General features: G+C 36.9%; 1 protein-coding gene across 1 annotated transcript; it reads left to right on the top strand.

Annotated features, from left to right (window-relative positions):
* Positions 1–2,745: 2,745 nt before the first annotated feature.
* On the top strand, positions 2,746–10,279 carry LOC145980672 (uncharacterized). The gene is made up of 5 exons (XM_083113731.1): positions 2,746–2,846; positions 3,863–4,006; positions 4,434–4,547; positions 6,996–7,112; positions 10,173–10,279. Exons 2-5 carry the CDS (start codon positions 3,994–3,996, stop codon positions 10,241–10,243), a joined length of 315 nt encoding a protein of 104 aa, XP_082969857.1. The 5' UTR covers positions 2,746–2,846; positions 3,863–3,993; the 3' UTR covers positions 10,244–10,279.
* The last annotated feature ends 8,476 nt before the right edge of the window (positions 10,280–18,755 follow it).

Below are 18,755 nucleotides of genomic sequence, written 5' to 3'. Positions count from 1 at the left end.
CTATCAATAAAATAAAACAGTGAAATGAAATGAGTTTTTTTCTTTCTCCGATTGAACTTTCATCAACGCTTTTGACCCCCCTAATCAAAAGGTCTGCGCACACGTATGTGTCAGACGCCATTAGAGCAGACTATAATTACCCACAATTCCTAAAATTCATCGAGTTCATCAGCACCTACGTGTGATGGAAGAGGTGGACTGCGATGGATACAGCGATGAAAGAACGAATGTGCAATTTGCATTTCGCATATGATATAAATCACACTTGGATTTTTTTATTCCGAAGCAAAATGTTCGTTTTAAATATACCCAAAGCAAAATAAATCAGGAGATTTCCATATGGTCTCGAAACTTATAAGGAGATCAGTAGATTGTACTAATATCAGAAATCTGGAAAAGCATTAGACCTGGCAACACTGCCGATTCGTGAGCCTTCAGAGAGCAGTGTGCCACAATTTAAGGGTTAGAATTTCCCTTTAGGATGGACAAAATTTTCCCTTTACGCTCATTTCCCCCTTCGTCTGAAGGAATCATACAATGATAATAATAATAATAAATAATCATAATTAGTAGAAGTGATGGTGGTGGTAGCAGCAACAGAAGTAAGAGCATTAAGCCAGTCTTACACGAAACTTAAATCCGTCTTCACTTCCAGAACGACCTCGGGCTTGAAACCACCACAAGATCTTTTACGTTCTCAGCTCGCGAAGGCATCAAGAGGGGTATCAACACGATCCTTAAAAACTAGATATTAGAAATGGCGACTGCGCAATTACGATATACCACTTCACAAATTTAGATGCTAATAACTGTTGAAGAAAAGGGATTTTTTTTTTCAAGAAAGAATAAAGTTGTGTATCATTGTGCATGAAGAGTCGGGGGTGGTTAGGGCGTCTAACTGCCACGCTGGGAGACCCGGGTTCGATTCCCGGCGTGGGTCGGAATTTTTCCGGCCTTGTCCCCGCAAAAGCGGCTCTGGGGCGCACCTAGCCTCAAATCAATGGGTACCTGGGGAAGGGGGAGCAATCATGGGGTAAAGGCGTGATGCTGATCACATCACCTCCAAAATATCCGAAATCGAGAACATGTGAGGTCTTAACCCCACATCCCCTAAATGTACATTCATGGCATGGTGCTATATGCACAGGGATCTTTACCTTTATCATTGTGTATGAGTAATGAACCGATGAAATAGTAGATAATAATAGAAGATGAGGAAAAACAAACTGAAGGGACAACCAGACACAACCTAGATTTGAATCCAGAGGTCAAATACCTTCGAAATATACAGTATTTATTTACTTATTAAATTTATATGTAGTAACCTCCTATAGCATATTTTACAAAATAGCGTTTCGGAAAATAAAAATCAGGGTAACGAATTCAACGACAGTGTTGAATAATGGGCTTGGAAAACAACGTTTATTAAAGAATAAACCAAGTTGTAAATATGCCAGCATGAAACAACTTTACGAAATCAGCACGGACAGAAGAAATGGATATACAATGCGAATTGTTCAAGCTTCTGCGGCTGGAAATTCCAAAAGTTAACGGAGAGGGGAGAGAGAGAGAGAGAGAGAGAGAGAGAGAGAGAGCGGAATAAATGTCGAACGAGAGAGAAAAAACAATGCGTGAAATATGAAAACGTGGTTACTGACAACTTAGAAGCAGAAGAGGAAATTTTCTACTCGAGATTTAAAAGTCTAACTTTATTCTTCTTCAGGATTGAAAGTTGTAGAAAGCTTTCCAGAACTCAGCTGGTGAATATCCTGAGAAAATCTGCTCTGCTCCGTCAACCATCTCTTGCAAGTTCAAGTTACAAAAGAGCAAATAGCTTATTAATATTATTGTTAATGACAGAAATAAAGTTAAGTTAGTATTCGAAGAGAATAACCCAATGAAAAAGCGTGTTAGATCGAAAAACCAATTTAAGTTTTCATATCCTACTATGTAATCCAAAGAATAAAAAGTTTCACGGTTTTCAAAATTACAAGCCGACCTCCTTGGCGGAGTGGTTAGCGCAGCGCGCTAAGACGGCAATGGTCCTGGGTTCAAATCCCGGCCTAGGCATGGGTGTTCCTTGCGAGTGTCCCTTCATCAATTTCATCACGTCATCACTCATCCATCTTCGCGATTAGCCAAAAGTGGCAGAAAAGCGAGATAAATAAACCAAGTCAATCAAAATTCTAAAAATTAAGGTTTTATTTGAGAGGTCACACAATATAAACTCGGGCATTTAAACTTTTTCTTGAAAGAGGTGTGTAAAAGTAGAATAATTATGCATTTCAGTACACTAACAAAATTAAATTTAAAAAATATTGAAGAAAGTTGTGCTAGATATTCCAAACAAAACAATAATAAATTTAGTTAATTAGTTTATAATATTATTGCACAGCGTATTATATCATAACCATTATAATCATAATTATTATTCCTACTATTCAAGTTTTATCAATGGCCTGACCCCACCCCTCCCATAGATACAAACTCTAGTTTGGTCAAGGGGCTTCCCCTATGACGTAGTGGTAACGTCGTCTCATTGTAAGCAAGGATTCCAGAGTTCGATAGGCACATAGTGGTCCAGATCCCACCTTAAACTGCAGGTTGAAATTTTTAAATTATTATTATTATATTTCTGAATGCATATTTATTTCAAACGACACTTTGTTTCAACCGTTTCTTTCCGCTGAGTCATCGTGTATTCAACCTCCAAGGGGCACCATTTGTAACGAATCACGTGAGCTAAAACTGACCAATTAAAAAGTGAGAAGACGGGTGGAGCTCGTACGCTGACATACAACTGTGCTAATCAAGAAAGGATCGAGGAATTTTGGGAGAAGACCTAGGTAGGAATACAATCATTTTTGCTATATAAATATAGGAATTTGTACGTGTTTGGTGTGATTTGTAGGACAAATATTATTACGCATGTACATGCCTATTAAGTATTTGTATTCCACGTCACCTTTCAACATCATACCTATCAAAGTAGGCTACATCATTGTGTATGAGAAAGGAACTGGTAAAATTGTAGATACGAATAGAAGATAGGAGAAACAAATTCAAGGGAACACCTAAACATAACCTAGATTTGAACCAGAGAACAAATACCTATTAAATATATTTATTTACATGTAGTAACAAATCAGGGTGACTGCTCTAGTATATTCCATAAAATGACGTTTTTGTACGAGAAAATGAGGATAACGAAGGCAACTTCAGTGTAAAATAATGTAGTTTGTAAGCGATATTCCAAGACACGGTTTATTAAAGAACAAAAAAAATTTAAAATATGTCAAACTAAACAACTATACGAAATCGGCACAGAGGAAAGATGGTAATATGCAGTGCAAATTGTTCAGGTTACTGAGGCTGGAAATTTGGTTGAAACAAAGCCAAAAGCTTGCTCAGTTTCTTTTCAAAATCAGTGAGGGGAGTTACCGAGTGTTAGATCATAATAAATGGCGTTCGAGGGAGCTAAAACAAATCCTCAAATATGAGAACATGTTTACGGACTACTTCTTAGATGGATAAGGTTTCTAGAGATAGACCTACCGTACGTTTCATGGTAAGACAATGTACCATTTTTAAATTAAGAGGTTTTACTTTCATGACATAAGGTGATTTTGTAACATTATCAGTACTTAAGTTTAGATTTCAGAGTCGAAAACACACCATATTATGATGTCCTTATTCAAAATTGTGAAATATATATTTCTTAGTAGTTTGATAGAATTGAAAAAAAAACTTTATCTTTTTACATGCATTAATCATAATTCCATCAATAAAATTACATTTCTATTTTAATTTTCAATTGACCAAAAACTATGATTTTACTTCTTTCTCTATATTTTTTAAATAGGTACCTAGCAGCTTCATCCGTCAAGCTAGATACAGCAACAGCAGAAGATCTACAAGTCAACAACACATTCTATTTACCATTGACACCTTATTTAGAAGATTCAGCTGTTTATTTAAACTAAGAAGCAAAACATGGGGACAATAGGTAGTAAATCTTTCTACCATACTTGCAAAACCTCATTGTATGAGATTTTGAATGAGTTGAGCATTCTGTAAGGGATGGAAATGTAAACAATTGAACTATTTATTGATTGATTGATTGAGTTGGTGTGAAGTCCACTTTATGCACAGTAAGGCTAATCGGGACTGGACCTACAGTTTAAAGTGGAATCCAAACCACTATGTGCCTCCCCTGGGTATCAAACGCAGGACCCCTTGATTACAAGACGACGCTACCACTGCGCCATCAGGGAGGCAATGAATTATTGAAAAGTCGTTTCTTTTAGTAAGAAAATATCATTGTGTAGTATTGCAGCCATCACTGGTTAGATGTTGATGTGTAAAAGTTATTATAATCTCCAAATAGAACAAAATTATGTCAGTATTCATTTTCATTATTGCATCTCACACAGGTTCATATTTGAAAGGTGACACGAAAAAGGATGGCACTACAGCACAAAATACCTCTTCTCCACTTCTGGAGAAAAAGGGCAAGAAGAATCCCAAAACCAATAAATCAGGATCAGGTATGTATGCAGTGATTAGTGTACTCAATGGTTAATGTGATACACACATTACATAGAGTGGCACAGAACCACTATCACTCCAAATAATCCTTTCTCATATCAGGACTCATGCATTACAACACAAACTTTTACTCTTATTTCCAACACTAATTTGTTGGCTATTTATTAGTCATCATCTTAGTACATAGTACCTATGTGACAAAATGTAGTTGAAAGAAGACATAGGGTAGACAGGAGTAAAAGTACGCACCTTAATGTTTTATATTTTTCTGGATGTCAGTTTTGCTAATGAAGAACATTTCTTTTCATGACTTTATTAACTAATTATTACTTCAGACCTGGAAAATATTCCAAATATTTAATTCTCTACTAAAAATATAACAAATGGTAAAATAGGATCTTTGCTTCACCGTCGGGACAAAGATACGATACACATGGTAATGTGCATTTAAAATACTTAGCAATTTGCTTGTAATTTTATTTTTATAATTTACGAATGAAAAATACATAAATTTACATCATTAGGAAAAAGAGTCACCGTTTTTGTGACTTGGTATGAAACAAGCCTTATTTTTCATCTGTAAAATAAATTATTTAATTACAGTAAAATATCTGCTTTGAAATTAACTACTGGAAAGCTCATTAAACACTCCTCAACTTCCAGAACAAAATCACATCTTTGTCAAACTGAACAGTGGTCACACACAGAGCTTCGGGTTTTGTAAGAGGTACAAAGTTCATGCCACCATTCTCCACAATTTGCACACTGTATCCAATCTTCAGTAGGAGGATCAACATAGGGCTCTTCGCATGCTGGACAGAAGTTCTTGCATGTCCTCTGATGTTTCACCAATTTTGCTTTGTGTGATGAAACTTTAGACAGTCTTGTATTTGATTCTTCATGAAATAGGCCCTTTGGATGTTTTTCTTGGTTTATAGGTTTATTTTCTTTGTCCGTTGTTTTCAGGTCTTTTTCAGTCTTTCTTTTGAGTTTCTTACTCTCTTCATCCTTTTTCAACCACCTTTTTTCCAGCATACTTTTCCATGTTTGGGGTGTCTGTCCATATTTTAGACAAGTTAAGCTTTGAAGTTCCCTTTTGATGATAAAATCTTAGATTCACATTTTGTTTAATTTACTAACACTGAACATTTAACAAAAGGAATAGCAATAGACGGAAAAGCATTGAAAGTATATTGGGGTAAAGGCATGCAGATAGAGGGAAAATGTACTCAGGCCTTTGCCCCAAGATCAATGCATACTTTTACCCCAGACAACATTTCTATCGTGTCTGGCTGATGCTGTCTTCTTGTGACAAAACAACCAATGGGAACCCAGTGATATGAAAATTTAATATATTAAAAAGGCAAAATAACATCAGCAAGAAAAAGAAACTTACTTACCTCATTCTGTAAACAAAAATTAAATAGACAAAGCAAAACTCCGTCTGCAGCTTATGCACCATGACATCTCTGCAATGAACACTCACGGAACCGCATGATATGTACTGAACCAGAGAAATTGCTAACAGGATCTTTGCCCCATGCATACCTTTACCCCAGTCTACCCTATGCTGTAAAATAACAAAGCAAGTAGCACATTCTGCAGCAAAACTACAAACTTAAAATTAATTTCATAAAGCAATAGAGCATATCCTTCCATCAGCACTAATGACTAAACAACTCTAATGAACAAGATAAAATTTATGAATCTAAGAACAACAATAACAAAAAGAACATGAGAACAAAGATAAGTTTTGTTAACCTTGCAGTAGTTCTTATGTCTTCGAGTACATATATATATAATTAACAAATACACAAATTGAATACTGTTCCCTCTTGCGTTACCCCCACACCACCTATACGCCTTCATGGCGTGGTGCTAAGCACAGGGGAGCACGTTACCTATTTTCTTTATCCCTCTTAATATGAAATTCAATTTGAAAAAAATATATTAAGGATGGTGGGGAAAAATCTTTGGTTATAAATTCATGATAAAAGTCCAGCTTCCATACTTGAGGATTGTGTGAGAACTTTCTTATCTTCAATTTAGGAAGATAGGAATGACATTTTTAATTTCTTCCAGCAACCTTACTCAATTTTTCCACTCTAACAGGAATTTTGTGTGTATGTATGTATGATGTATATAGTAATATACATGTGTATTTACATATATAAATGATGGTTAAGACACAGCTTCGTAATTAAAGATTTAAAATGTCATGAATGTCAAAACTGCAGACAAAAAGAAAAATATGTTTAATTATTTATTCTATGAAGCTAATTTCTGCTATTCCCAAAGACTCACTTGCCAAGTTCAATTTCATATTGTCGTCCTGAAGACGATGTAATTACTTTTGTCACATAAAACAATTTCTTCAGTAGATTAGATATGATAGTAATTATAAGTCACATGATAAAATGCTCAAGATGTATTATTTGTTTGTGCAGGATTGGTCACAGACAAACAACAAGAAAAGGAGAGTCCCAAGTATCCATCTGAAGGAAAGGCTTCTACCGCATGCAAGAAAACAGGAGGAGATAAAGAGCCCAAAACTAAGGCAAAAGGTCAGTATAATTTAAATATGTAGAATCTAACTGCAAGCAACATGTAAGTGGTAACCAAGCTTCATTTGATTGTGCAAAAATCATGAAAAATGTGGATAAAAACACACAAAAATACTCTCTTATCTCATGACAAGGTTCTGTAAGGTAATCTAGATCAGTGCCGATCTACATATAAATAATCCTGGGGCAACTAGTGTTATTTCTGAAAGGAACACTCACTTTAGTATGCAGGTGTGCAACTTATGGTTAACAAGATTACATTAATGTCGCAAGAGGCAGAAGAAGCACCAGCTTTACCAGACAATTATGGAAGAAAATCATTGAGTTGCACACAATTACAAATATACACAAACTGAAAAAGCAAAATCATCCATATTACACACATTCAACAGTACTATGATTAATGGATGGCTGTCAATGCAGGGCATAATTCTCAGGAGCAAAAAAGGGAATTTCCCACAATAAAATTTGGAGAAACTTAAGACTTTTAAATAATTCAAATTTGTAAATAATTTTTGAACTATATATCTTGTTATAGTTCATTATTTTTCTTTTTAAGGGAGCCTTACAAGGGGTAGAGTGTAAAGCGCAGACATTAATTCCCAGTTATTATATATTCAAGTGTCTCAAAACTAATAATACTAATGTCCAAATTCATATGTTAATATAATTTATAGGTATATTCGTAATAATATGGATATTAATTAATATTGTATTATTATTATTACATGAAAATATAAGAATAGAGATATAACAGCCCATATTCTTTATCTAGCTTATGTATAGTTAGTTAAGATTGCCAAAATGTGCATTAAAACAACTGCCCTGGTAAGGAAATTAATTTCAAATAGATAAAGAATTGAATATTTATTGAACAACAAGGGATGTTACATAAAGTTGACAAAAAATAAAGTTCCTAATTAATATTATATGCATATTATTATTAGTGGTTGTGTGCATAAATCATATTTGGTAATAAAACTTTCTGAAAATTTGTAAAATGAAAAAATTAAGTTATCCCAAATAAAAATACTACTGTAGTACAGCGTGTTTATAAATGAATGGTGCGGTTATAAAAATTAATAATAAATCTATTTATTACCTTACATGGGTAAAACCTACACCGTAAGCAGTGGCAACTGTCCAAGTTTCTGATCCATTATTCACAATCCTTCAATATGTGCACCATTGGTCACACGACACGGTAATCAAATTCATTCCATACTCGCTGTAGATCGTCCACCGTGATGGTTTGCAGTGCATTAGTTATCCTTTCACAAACTTCCTCCAGGGACACGGGCATTGGCGGTACATAAACTTTGTCTTTAACAAACAACCAAAGAAAGAAATTGCATGGTGTTAAATCCGGTGAACGGGGTGGCCAGGGTAGAAGGTTGGTGTCTTCTTTTGCAGCATGCCCAATCCAGCGATGGTGAAGAACACGATTAAGAACCTCTCTCACATTCCTGTGAAAATGGGGCGGAGCACCGTCAAGTTGCAAAATGTAATCATCGTAATTGGTGTAAACAACCAGGTTTCCAACATGTCTAGAAATGATTCACCGGTGACTGTTGCTTCTTCGAAGAAAAATGGACCATGCACTTGCTCCCGGGAAACCGCACAGAAAACGTTCACTTTTGGAGAGTCACGCTGATGCTCTATCTGGGTATGTATCTTCCCCAGATACGGACATTGTGTTTGTTCACCTTGCCACTTACATGGAAAGTGGCCTCATCACTGAAGATGAGTCTTTCTACAAAACCATCTTCTTCTTCCATTTTCAACTGCATCTCTTCACAGAATTCACGCCTTTTAACTTTGTCTGTTGGTTTAAGGGCCTGCACTATTCGCAGTTTGTACGGTTTAAAACATAGTCGCTTATGCAACACCTTCCACACCGTATTCTTTGGCAAGTCCAATTCCCTGCTTGCTTTATTAAGTGACTTCCGAGGACTTTGCTGAAACGCCTGGCGCACTCTTTCAATGTTTTCATCGGACACATGAGGTCGACCAGAACTCTTCCCTTTACACAAGCATCCAGTTTCCACGAACTGTCGGTAACACCGATTTATGTTATTCTTGTGTGGTGCCTTTACACAAGCATCCAGTTTCCACGAACTGTCGGTACCACCGATTTATGTTATTCTTGTGTGGTGGGTCTTTCCCAAACCATGCATGAAACTCACGTTGCACTGTTACCACAGATCTGGACACCTCAAAACGAAGCACACAGAAAGCCTTTTCCTGTTGCAACGCCATCTCGGAACTAACGCTCGCTGCGGAAACTGACTGACTCGGAATTGACGATGCGGCCCCGCAGCAAGCATGACAAGCAAAGAGCAGGTAGCGCATCAAAAACTTGGACAGTTGCCACTGCTTACAGTGTAGGTTTTACCCATGTAAGGTAATAAATAGATTTATTAATAATTTTATAACCGCACCATTCATTTATAAACACACTGTATTTACTGGTGGTGAACACACGAAACATTGTCATGACAGATTCACTTCCAGTAAGTTGTGTTTGTATTCAGAGAAACCCTCATAATATCTTATTTCACAAAGTTTAACAGAGAAACTTCTAGGGTGGTTAAGGATGGAGTTGAGAAAAAAAATCACCAAAATATTAATGAAACATAATCAAGAATTTTGCATATAAAAAGAAACATCTCTTAGAAATTGAAGAAAAATGTCCCACATTTCAATGCATAAAAACTTGCTGCATGAGCATGTTGTCCTATTATGTATTTCTAATCAATATTAGGGTATTTCTGTAATATTTTTTCAACCCCATCCTTTTGTACTTAATGACTGGTATTTGTTACTTTGCTCGCATCTTGGAATTGGAATTGTATATAGGGCAAGTGGGGCTCACAGTATCATTAGCCAGGCCTCCACATATATAAATCCAGGCCTACTCATGTCTAATTCTCACACCACACCACACCACAATATTGAATAGTAGCAACTGATCTCTCTATCTGTCACACACATGTACAAAAGTGGGTTTTTTTTTGCATAATTTTAATTTTTAAAAACATTTATTTTCTTCTTTAATAGGCATGTACTCAAAATATCAGCCTCTTCCACAAGTTGACGAAGATGAGGACATGATTGAAACAACACTGTGAAGTGTAGATGGAGTACATGTATGTTTAATAAACTCCATTCTGAGCAAGATATATGTTTTGTTATTTGGTTCTCCACCACTACTAGTACTCCAGCACCTAGTGGTGTACAAATCTTCACTCCTAAAACATCCTGTATACTCTGGGCTTGTGTTTGTTTGAATTTATTTTTTTAAGTCGACTTTAGGCATAGATAGGCTAATTGGGACTGGACCTACAGGTTAAAGTGTGATTCGAACCACTATGTACCTCCACTGGGTATCGAACTCAGGGCTTGCATGTAGCAACATGGTAAATGCTTCTTGATTCTGGTTCAATCCTCAACAGAAACATCATAATTTAGCATTGTATTGTTAGAACATGTGAAGCAAATGCCTGTTGTAGTCTGCATCAACAGATCATCCCACAAACAACTTTCTTTCATTTCCTCTCTACATCTCGTCATTAGCAACATGAGGTAAAGTCAGCCTCCAATAGGTGAGTCAATGTTACCTGTCTTGTGATACATAGGACTGGCATGTTCAAGGTTGTGTAAGTGTTTAAACTGGTGTAGGGAAGGTTTAGGAAAAGCCAGTGTGGTATTTAAGAAATTTCCAGGGGGGATTCTACTGACTGTCTAGAGAGAGCCTGAGATAATGATTTATATGCTGTGTGTGTATGTATATATATAGAGCTATGTATATGTACACATATGTTTGTGGCCGCTAGAGAAGAGGGATTTCGGGTGAGGGGGAGGTATCTCGACAATTTTAAATGGTAAATGGGGTCATCCCTCACTTTGTTTTATGCCACTCAACTTTTTTTTTACAAAAAGCTTTGAACAAAACATATTTTAAATAATTGCTAAAAATTGTTGATTTAAATCTGTATCTTGACAGAAAGATTGATTGATTTGTTGTTTTAAGTCCACTTTATGCACAGTAAGGCTAATTGGGACTGGACCTACAGTTTAAAGTGGGGTCCGAACCATTATGTGCCTCCACCGGGTATCGAACCCGGGAACTCTTGATTACAAGGCTCTTGACAGAAAGAAAAGGCCAAGTCCAATTAATGATCAAAACAGCTAATCGGGACTGGGCCTACAGTTTATAAATTGAGATTCTGACGCCCATCCCCAGAAATCTATAGTCTGGACCTAACTTTTGGGGATCTGAATCGAACTTGGACATAACTTTAGGGGGGGGGGTTGAATCAAAAAGTTTTCTACCCCATAAAAATAGGGCCCGAGACTACTTTGCTAAATTACAGTTACATTTGCGAAATCACAAAAATTACTAATTAACTTGCTTCTTAGGTCCCAGGAGGTTAACACAAGTTCCATTAGCTTGTTAATTCTGAAAATTTGTAAAGGTGGCGAGTGCCCCCACCAAGTACAGGTAATTAGTCTGGGACTCCCTGAATACAAGACAATAGCGATTACCACTATTATATATCTAACGCCCATCATTGTGTACATAATTTCATAATCAATTGTTGTTATGGAACTGATCAAGAGAATGAATTCAATATCAATTCTTCTGGACTTTTAGTCATGATATTTTATAAATAACTTGCTGAAAAATTACAAAACTACCAACTTCACAACGCATGCTCAAACTGAAAAATATTTCCAACAAACGATACCACATTCCAACTCGCCAATGTGTTTTAGTTTGATCGATTCATTTAGTTTATTTTACTTAACTTTTCTGCCACTTTTGGCTAATTGCGAAGAGGAGGATGAGTGACAATATGATAGACACTGACAAACACCCTTGCCCAGGCCAGGATTCCAACCCGGGACCCTTGGCATCGTAGCACAATGTGCTAACTACTCTGCCACAGGAACTGGCTCATTTGTTTTAATTCAGTGATGTTGAATGTGTGTAACATTACTAGATACATCAAGCCATGGCCGTGTAAGTTTTCATTTCTTAAATTTTTCGCAGGCAACCAATAATCAAAAGGAACTCATCACTTTAATACTCCTGCCTTCTTGTGCAGATCCACTTGCAAATTTTCAGAACCCATCCTTTGACCAACACATCCTTTACTACCACCAGATTTCATTCATTTTGAAAGCATATTCCTGATATTGCAGAGTCTGGAACTCATAATGCTAACTTTTTCCACTTACATTCTAGCTTCACAAATATACACACTTGTTCTTAAAAAAATTACTTTCCTCTCATGTCAAAAATTCCATGTAGGCTATCTTCGTGCAATATTGTTCCACTTATACAAATACAGATGTTCTGTGGTGACAAGTTTGAGTCACGTGACAACTGAAATGCATTTGTAACTTTCACATTGATTGTGGTGGCATTTTCCTGCCAAATTCCGTGGACAAAGAAGAGGGAAGAAGGGATGTGGTCTTCAACCTTGGTCACTTGTTTGACAGTTCTAGGAATGAAGCAGCACTTGAGGCCACATCTGTGTTTGCTTATTACAGCTTCCAGTTGTCTGTCCCCTATACGCCTTCATGGCGTGGTGCTAAGCACAGGGGAGCGCTTTACCTTTTTTTTTTTTTTTAGTTGTCTGACAGAAAATGTTGCAATTGATTGGAAGTGGGAAAAATTAAGTAAATTGCCAATAACTTTTTGTTCCCCCCAAGTATCATTCCCCCCAGGATAAAATTTATCAAGCAGAGAGGGGGACACAAGTATCCAGAGGGGGGATTCTCCCTAATCCCCCTACAAAATACCACACTGGGAATAGCAGTAGTTATCCTCTCTACAGTTAATGGAGAAAAATGATAAGCGCTTTCTCTGTCCTTGCAGAATATCAATTATTAACAATCATACAAAAAATTCCAGTGATACAAACACCTTACTTTTGTTTTAGTCTAGCCAATGAGCTCTGCATGTACAGGTTGAGGCTGATTGTATTTATCCTTCACTCTTACAATTGCTGTCAGTAATAGAACACAGTGTTTGGCATCATGCTGTAAGTCAGCTATTCAAGTTTGGATTTTTTTTTAGGAACATAGCAACATTATAATGAAAAGTTGCAATAAAATGCACTTTTTGTGTGAATAAGTTATTTTAGTGTTTTGTTACTAACTTCTAAATACATTTAATTAAATTATCTGATATTAAATTACTTATGAGAATAATTTCTCCATCAGCTCTCAATTTACACAGAATACATATGGGCACATGGGTGTCCACATGATTTTTCCAGGGAGGGGTAAGCAAGCAAGGTAATTTTTCCCAGGGGGCAAAGGAGGCATACTTCCCACAAAAATACTATTTCAGTTGATATTATCATGATCTTTCAATGAATTTATAACAATTAACATAAATAACTGTGACTGAAATGAAATTACGTGCGAAATATATAGCTAATTTTTAGGTGGACATTCATTCATCTTGCAGGAGGAGGGGGTTGTGGCCTACCCCTTGCCTCCTTCTAGACTTCCATGTACATGCAAAGCAAGCATAATAACTAGTGCAAACACCATCAAATTTGGTAAGTATTTTACAATTTTAAATAATATTTTGAAAATCAAAATATTTAATTAATGTCCAAGAATTTTATTATTTCTTTCAATGATGTTGCAGCATTAAACTAAAATCATTAAAAGAAGCCTTCATTTGTAAAGCTGTGATTCTCTATTAAATGGAAAATATTAGATTATAGAAATTAAATTGAAAGTAATGCAAAAACATCCTCCAACTGGTGTCTATGCATCCAACAAAATCCTTTGGCTGCTGAACAAAAATTCCAACTTTGAAGTTTTCCCAAACCAATTTTTCAGTTTGGAATATAGGGGAGAGTGTTATACCTTGAGCCACTTTTTAAAGTAATCAAGATAAATCCAATATTAACGACAATTGTTTTGTTTTTTCAGATTTGTCACAACATTTAATACTTTGTTGACACATGTACAAACGATACAAGAAGTATCTCAGATAAGAAATTCCTCAAAAATGAAAATTAGATCATGTTGCATATTGGACCAAGGTACAATACCATCATATACCTCGGGCCTGCCATCATGTACCTTGGATCTATGTTTAAAATGGAAGGTAGCACGCAATAATACAACATGTTTCTTTACTTCATGCTTGGGAAACACATTATTTATTGATTATGAAAGAAATACAGTTAGTAACTAGTAGCAGGCTGAACTGATTATAGTGATATTTACAGAAGTCACAAAGATACATTTCCCATTCTTCACCTTCTACCCCAGCACACAGATAATGTGTCCAGCATCCACATGTGATCAGTGGCGGCTCGTGGTGAAACAAAGTGGAGGTGCGATAGCTCACAAATTTGCTCTATTGATTTGCTTTATTTTACTTCGCCTTTTGTGCCACTTTTGGCTAATTTGCAAAGATGGGGATGAGTGATATGATGAAATTGATGAATGGGCACTCACAAACATCCATACCCAGGCCGTCGTAGCACGATGTGCTAACCACTCCGCCACGGTGGCCGACACATATTTGTTCTACTAGTAATGCGAGTTTAAATGGTGAATTTCGTATAACAGCCAACGTGATAAGAAATTGATACATTCGTGTTTACCGAATATCATGTTTTACACGCTTGCACATATTATAATAAATTAATAATTATTTAACAGTAATGCGAAGAAGATGGAAGAAGAAATAGAATTCTAACAGATTTAGTCGTTTAACAGAGGGGAAAATTCAGAAGAAGGGATATTAATTTTTACACAACTTGTTAAGCACAATGACGAATATTTACGTGCATTGATCATGAAAACTTCTAGTAAAAAAGTTACACAGAAAAAGTTTCCTGTCCAACATTACTAATTGATATGTGAAAGAGGGCACCAAAATAAATATCTCACTGGAAAGGTGATATCTGCGTTACCAGAAGCTCTAAACTAGAAACTTCGAACTTACCAGAAATCTTCAGACATGCTTGTAACTGAAATTCATCCTTCTGTCCTTTAACGCGAAATTTGCGAGTGAACTCACGACCTCCCTTCTTTGACACTTGTTCTAGATTCAAATTCGGCCTAGGTTTTTAATGTTTATTTTTTCATGCAAACTTCTGGTAGAAAAACTTCGCACCAACAATTTCTCCACACTGTTCATTGAGACAAATGCACAACTACAGCACACAACTACCGAAAAAGCCTCACTTTTCCATGGAAAACGAAGAAACAACAAGTGTCAATACTATCGTCTTTCCATCTGGTCGTTTTATTGCTTCAGGGTTGCCAGACAATTTTGCCAAATTTTAAGAAATTTGTAGTTCACAGGTTCCTGTAGCAGCTTTTGGTGAGTTTAGATGACGAGTTTCTAATTTATTTAACATCCGCCTTGAAAACAAATTGGATAACTTTGTCACATTATCAGGAATTTTTTCAAACGTGCTAATCAAAACATGTAATTAAATCTACATGATGTACTCCACATCATTGTAATCCAAATGTACTTTTCACTAAACTCAGAAAAAATACAACGCATATATACGATAATTTTGCGTGTAACAAGAATCTATAGCTGACATCCGTGGCTAGCATACCACATTACAAAGCAGGGCTCCTGGGTTCGAATCCTGGCATGGGTATGTGTGTGTTCTTTGTGAATGCCCCTCCATCAATTTCATTATATCATCACTCATCCTCATCGTCGTGATTACCGAAAAGTAGCAAAAAGCGACGGTAAATAACAAATAATCAAGCAAGAGTCTGTACATTTTCAGTTACCAATATTTTCTTTCCTCATTGGAAATTGCGTTATTTATTGCTCTACTCTTATGTCATAAGTGAATAAGATTATGGAATACACAATGATTTTTTTGAACGGTTGGTAATTTTCTTTTTTATGTTAACTTCATTGCTTCTGGCAACTCTTCATTGTTTACCGTTCTCCGGAGAGAGGGCCAGTTTCGCCTAGGGGGTGGGTTTCGGACGACAAACCCTCCGTCCTCCCAGCCACAGATCCCGCGTGTGTTATTCTCCCAGTTCCCTCGCCTCCTGCCCCTCGCGGCCGCGCCTGAGAATGCTCTACGTCTCGTAAAGTGGGAGGACGGCGCCCCACCAGATTTCTCTTGAAGTTCCGTATTCCCCCACACGGTGGCGTGCAAACTTCGCAATTGTCGCAGAAGAATGAATACAGAACCGACTAACCAACGATCTATAAGTAATGGAATATTTGCAATTCAGGCAATGCAAAAGCTGTAATATACAAATGTTAATGTAATGTTTGTTCACTTGTAGTTACATACGGCAGTGTGGCATCCGTAACGTCCTTATGAGGGGCCGCCCCTGCATGTGATGCATTTACACTATTCTTGTTGTCTGCTACACAAAACCTGAAACAGATACAAAAAAATTCCTATAGTACCCTCTTGCATTGTGATTCGCCGGCTCAAGGTACAAGATGCACTGGTGGTCCAAGGTACACAAGCATGTGTTGCTATCCAAATATGGCTGCCTACATGCTACAATATAACCTACTTGACAAGTTGTATGCTCATTTTACTCACCAAATACTCAGGAATCCAATGTGTCTTCATATACCAGTCCCTCTTCTGTCGTTGAAATTTTTTCACAAGCAACTGGGAGAGAAAATCTTTAGTTTATATCTCATAAAACAATCTTTTTGCTCTTGTGCACTCACACCACAAGTAAACAGCTTCAAGGTTACAGGGACACTGCACTATGCCAGAAGGCAGAACATACTTCAATAGGAACTCCCTAAGTGGCAGCAGTTCCCAGATACTGACATGGTCCAAAGTACACTAAGCTCTAGGACAACAGTCTCCCCTACTTACTAAACCTTGTGAGTAAAAAAAATCTAATGGCAACAAAGGCTTGTTGAGACATAGTACCCCAATGAAACTTGACCACCATGTTTTTATCTTCAATGGTGAGATCCATTTCAGGGCTTTTCTCACCTGTATCAAGCAAATATGCAAGAATGCACAAATATTATAGCCATGTCTTTTCTTTGTTGCCTGATCTCTAACTTCATTCATTAGCTCATTTCAAGCAGCAACTGACTCTGGAGGTATGCCACTATTGCTATGCACTTTATCCATGGCTTCACCAGGAATAACAATTATTTGTTACTTATTTTCAATGATAGAAACTTGTTGCTGCACTATTTTATCAATGGTGGTTTTCTTCACAAATCTTTAATATGACTGGTTAGTTTTGATGTATGTTTTGAGGTACTTACCTTGTTTCTGAAGATGCTTCAAAATGCAACATCATGTTATGGCACTGGTTACAGAACTTGATTTATGCTCAAACATTTAAAATAAACACCACTTTATTTCAGAAACACATTCCTGTCTGGTTCAGACAGGCTCATAAACTGCCTACACTTCTATAATGCATGAGGTTGGTTACACATGCGAGATGAGGACAACACATGAAATGAATTTGTTCTTCTTTTAGCACTGGGTTCACTGTGGGGATTTTTGGATCCTTGGATGGTGCAGTTGTTGCAAGCACTCTTGTTCTAGTGTCCAGAATGTTGCTCAGCTGAACGGGAAGGTCAAAGACTTGTAAGATTCATACACATGCACTGTTCTAACATCAACAAGTTTGAGTAAGCCAACAGCAGATTCAGTTTGTAATGAAGGTTGAGACACAAGCGTTTAATTGTACCTTCACTAGCACATGTTTTTGTTGGTGCCTGTTATTCAGGATGCCCCATGCTTCATTATAATTGTAATTGGTGATAGTTGTAATCTGTAGTAAGGCTTACTACAGATGGTCGATTTGAGATACTGTAGTTTATGAACTGCGGAATGTGATGAATTGTGCACTGGGGCTACAAACAAGTCTGTAAATGAAAGCCTCTCCAGCAGATTGCCCATGAAGGTAGGTAGGCAAGTCTAACCTAGATGGATTAAGTTTGCATCAAGTAGACACAACTGTCTACTTGCAAAATATCACTTATTTAATGTGTAATGTATACCCAAAACAATCCATGCAACGACAGTTATGAACTCAATCAGTTACAATCACTGAGAAGGTGAACTTGGAACAATAAATTCACCAACTGGCCAGTCCAGTATGCAGAAGCACCAAGTAAACCTAGTTGTTTGAAGTCCATTTTATGCACAAATAGGCTAATCAGGACTGGACCTACAGTTCAAAGTGGGATCCAAACCATGGACGTCCGCAGGATTTTTTCCAGGGAGGGGCAAGGAAGGTATTTTTTTCCAGGGGGGGCAAACAAATTAAATTTGAATTTATGGTGTTTATGCAATAATTAACACATATTATTGTGGCAAAAATGAAATTATATGTGTGAAATACATAATTTTTGGTTAACTTTCATTTTCCAGGGGGGGCCACGGCCCTCCTTGCCCCCCCCTTCCGGACGCCCATGATCCAAACTAGCATGTGCCACCACAGAAACCTATCAGCGAGTTACCGATGATATGTCAGTATGATTGATTGATTGATTTGGTGTTCTAAGTCCACTTTATGCACAGTAAGGCTAATCGGGACTGGACCTACAGTTTAAAGTGGAATCTGAAGCACTATGTGCCTCCATCGGGTATCGAACCCGGGACCCCTTGATTAGAAGGC

This window comes from Lepisma saccharinum, chromosome 2 (assembly GCF_977018435.1).
Source record: "Lepisma saccharinum chromosome 2, izLepSacc3.1, whole genome shotgun sequence".
Classification (NCBI taxonomy): domain Eukaryota; kingdom Metazoa; phylum Arthropoda; class Insecta; order Zygentoma; family Lepismatidae; genus Lepisma; species Lepisma saccharinum.
Note: the sequence above shows the minus strand (reverse complement) of the source record. Positions and strands in the feature narration are given on the sequence as shown.